The sequence below is a fragment of the Pongo pygmaeus genome, chromosome 20, assembly GCF_028885625.2.
Source record: "Pongo pygmaeus isolate AG05252 chromosome 20, NHGRI_mPonPyg2-v2.0_pri, whole genome shotgun sequence".
Classification (NCBI taxonomy): Eukaryota; Metazoa; Chordata; class Mammalia; order Primates; family Hominidae; genus Pongo; species Pongo pygmaeus.
This window is the reverse complement of record NC_072393.2, coordinates 57,034,609-57,037,705: the sequence shown is the minus strand read 5'-3', so window position 1 is coordinate 57,037,705 and position 3,097 is coordinate 57,034,609. Positions and strand designations below refer to the sequence as shown.

Genomic DNA, 3,097 nt, shown 5'->3' with positions numbered 1-3,097 from the left:
AGATCACGCCTCCTTACTCCATGCTTATAAAACCTGCTTCAGGCCCCAGCTCAGGGAGACAGATTCAGGTGTTTCCTCCTGTGTCTTTTTGCTGGTCAACGTGCAATTAAGTTTTTCTTTTCTCAAAAGCCAGTGCTACGGTATTGGCCTCTATGCACATGGGGCTGTGAGCCCACTTGTTGCATGGTAACACTACCACTTTTGGGATGCATCACCGATGCATCTGAGATATAGCCTAGAGCCAGTCTAGAGCCTGGACATTATTTAAAGGGCAAGCTACTGAATCCATAGTTATAGGTTGAAGTGTTCCCCCACAAAAAGATATGTTGAAGATTTTGTTTGTTTGTTTGTTTGTTTGTTTGAGATAGAGTTTTGCTCTTGTCACCCAGGCTAGAGTGCAATGGTGCAATCTCGGCTCACTGCAACCTCCGCCTCCCACGTTCAAGCAATTCTCCTGCCTCAGCCTCCCAAGTAGCTGGGATTACAGGCATCCACCACCACGCCTGGCTAATTTTTGTTTTTTTTTTTTTTTTTTTTTTTTTTTAGTAGAGATGGGGTTTCACCATGTTAGCCAGACTGGTCTTGAACTCCTGACTTCAGGTGATCCACCCACCTCGGCCTCCCAGAGTGCTGGGATTACAGACGTGAGCCACCGTGCCCAGCTGATATGTTGAGGTTCAAATCCCCAGGACCTCAGAATGTGATCTTAGTTTGAAATACAGTCATTTCAGGTATAAGTAGTTGAAGTCTTACTAGAGTATGGTGGACTCTTAATCCAGTATGACTGGTGTCCTTATAAAAAGAGGGAAGAAAATATGAAGACAGACACAAAGGGAGAAGGCCATGTGAAGAGAGAGGCAGAGATTGGAGTATTACAGTTGCCAGCCAGGGAAGGCCAGTGGTCAGCAGCCATCAACAGAAGCCACGAAAGACTCTACGCAGAGCCTGAGGGCGTGTGGCCCTGCTGACACCGTGGGGACCTTGATTTCAGACTTATAGTCTCCGGAGCTCTGAGAGAATACATTTATTTTGTTTAAAGCCACCCAGTTTGTGCTACTTTGTTACAGCAGCCCCATGGAACTGATACACATGAACGGGTCAGCTCTCGGTGTACACAGGTCCACTTGACAACAGCAAACATACAAAGGGCCATAAAGCACATGAAACAATGCTCAACTTCTTTCATCATGAGAGGAAATCCAATTCAAACCACAATTAGACGCTACCACCCACCCATCAGATCGGCTTTAAAAAATTAAAATAGGCTTTGCAGACGCTGCCGCCGCGAGCCCTGTACTATCAGCCATGGTCAACCCCACCGTGTTCTTTGACATCGCCGTTGACGGAGAGCCCTTAGGCCGCATCTCCTTCGAGCTGTTTGCAGACAGGTTTCCAAAGTCAGCAGAAAAGGTTCGTGCTCTGAGCACTGGAGAGAAAGGATTTGGTTATAAGGGTTCCTGCTTTCACAGAATTATTCCAGGGTTTATGTGTCAGGGTGGTGATTTCACACGCCATAAAGGCACCAGTGGCAAGCCCCTCTACAGGGAGAAATTTGATGATGAGAACTTCATCCTAAAGCATACAGGCCCTGGCATCTTGTCCATGGCAAATGCTGGACCCAACACGAACGGTTCACAGTGTTTCATCTGCACTGCCAAGATGGAGTGGTTGGATGGGAAGCAGGTGGTCTTTGGCTCGGTGAAAGAAGGCATGAAGATTGTGGAGGCCATGGAGCACTTTGGGTCCAGGAGTGGCAAGACCAGCAAGGAGATCACCATTGCTGACTGTGAACAACTCTAAGTTTGGCTTGTATTTTATCTTAACGACCAGACCATTCCTTCTGTAGCTCGGGAGAGCACCCCTCCACCCTACTTGCTTGCAGTGTCCTAGAATCTTTCTGCTCTCGCTGCAGTTCCCTTTGGGTCACGTGTTTTCCTTGTTCCCTTCCATGCCTAGCTGGATTGCAGAGTTAAGTTTATGATTATGAAATAAAAACTAAATAACAAAAAACTACAATAAATTCAACAAATAAATAAGATGAAAACTCCAAGATGTTGCACACTTCGTGGGGCACCTCGAACTCTCGTACCCGGTTGAAGGGAGTGTCAAATGGTTCAACCACTTCAGGAAAAAGTCTAGCAGTTTCTGATGATGTTAAACACGATCTAGTCTATGGTCCACTCCCAGGCATTTTTCCAATGGAAAAAAAAAGGACATGTCCATACAAACACTTGTTACAAATGTTCACAGCAGCTTTATTTGCCACAGCCCCAAACTGGATGCAACCCAGGTGTCCATCAACAGGAAGACAGAGAAACAAATTGCGGTGTAGTCAAATAATAGTATCTGCCTCGGTCATTACCAGTAATTTTACTGCTGCTAAATGAAAAACAACATGAGTGAATGTCCAGGTGAAAGAAGCCTTACACCAAGAGAGTACATCCCTATGTTTCCATTTATATAGAGCTCCAGAACAAGCAGAACTAATCTATGGTAAACAGAAATCAGAATGTTGCTTGCCTCTTGCAGTAGGGGTGGGGATTGACTGGGAACTAGTATGAAGGTGATGGTCGATGTTCTGCATGGTAACAAGGGTCTGGGTTACACAGATGTAAGTATTTGTCAAAACTAATTGAAAAGTGCAACTTAGGCCAGGCGTGGCGATTCATGCTTATAATCCCAGTAGTTTGGGAGGCCGAAGCGGGCAGATCGCCTGAGTTCAGGTGTTCGAGACCAGCCTAGCCAACATGGTGAACCCCTGTCTCTACTAAAACTACAAAAATTAGCCAGGCATGGTGGCCGGCGCCTGTAATCCCAGCTACTTGGGAGGCTGAGGCTGGAGAATTGCTTGAACCTGGGAGGCGGAGCTTGCAGTGAGCTGAGATCGCACCATTGCACTCCAGCCTGGGTGACAGAGCGAGACTCCGTCAGAAAGAAAGAAAGAAAGAGAGAGAGAGAGAAGGAAGGAAAGAAGGAAGGAAGGAAGGAAGGAAGGAAGGAAGGAAGGAAAGAAGGAAGGAAGGAAGGGAAAAGAGCAATTTAAGTTTGGTGCATTTCATGATATGTGGCTTTTATATAAAAATGAAGTTTGAATTAT

General features: G+C 46.0%; 1 protein-coding gene across 1 annotated transcript; it reads left to right on the top strand.

Annotated features, from left to right (window-relative positions):
- The first annotated feature begins 1,278 nt into the window (after positions 1–1,278).
- LOC129020521 (peptidyl-prolyl cis-trans isomerase A) lies at positions 1,279–1,800 on the top strand. The gene has a single exon (XM_054464980.2). It carries the CDS (start codon positions 1,306–1,308, stop codon positions 1,798–1,800), a length of 495 nt encoding a protein of 164 aa, XP_054320955.2. The 5' UTR covers positions 1,279–1,305.
- Positions 1,801–3,097: the final 1,297 nt, after the last annotated feature.

What these genes read in the sequence shown, in the direction of transcription:
- LOC129020521 (XM_054464980.2), top strand. Translation starts at nt 1,306, where the DNA reads ATGGTCAACCCCACCGTGTTCTTTGACATCGCCGTTGACGGAGAGCCC.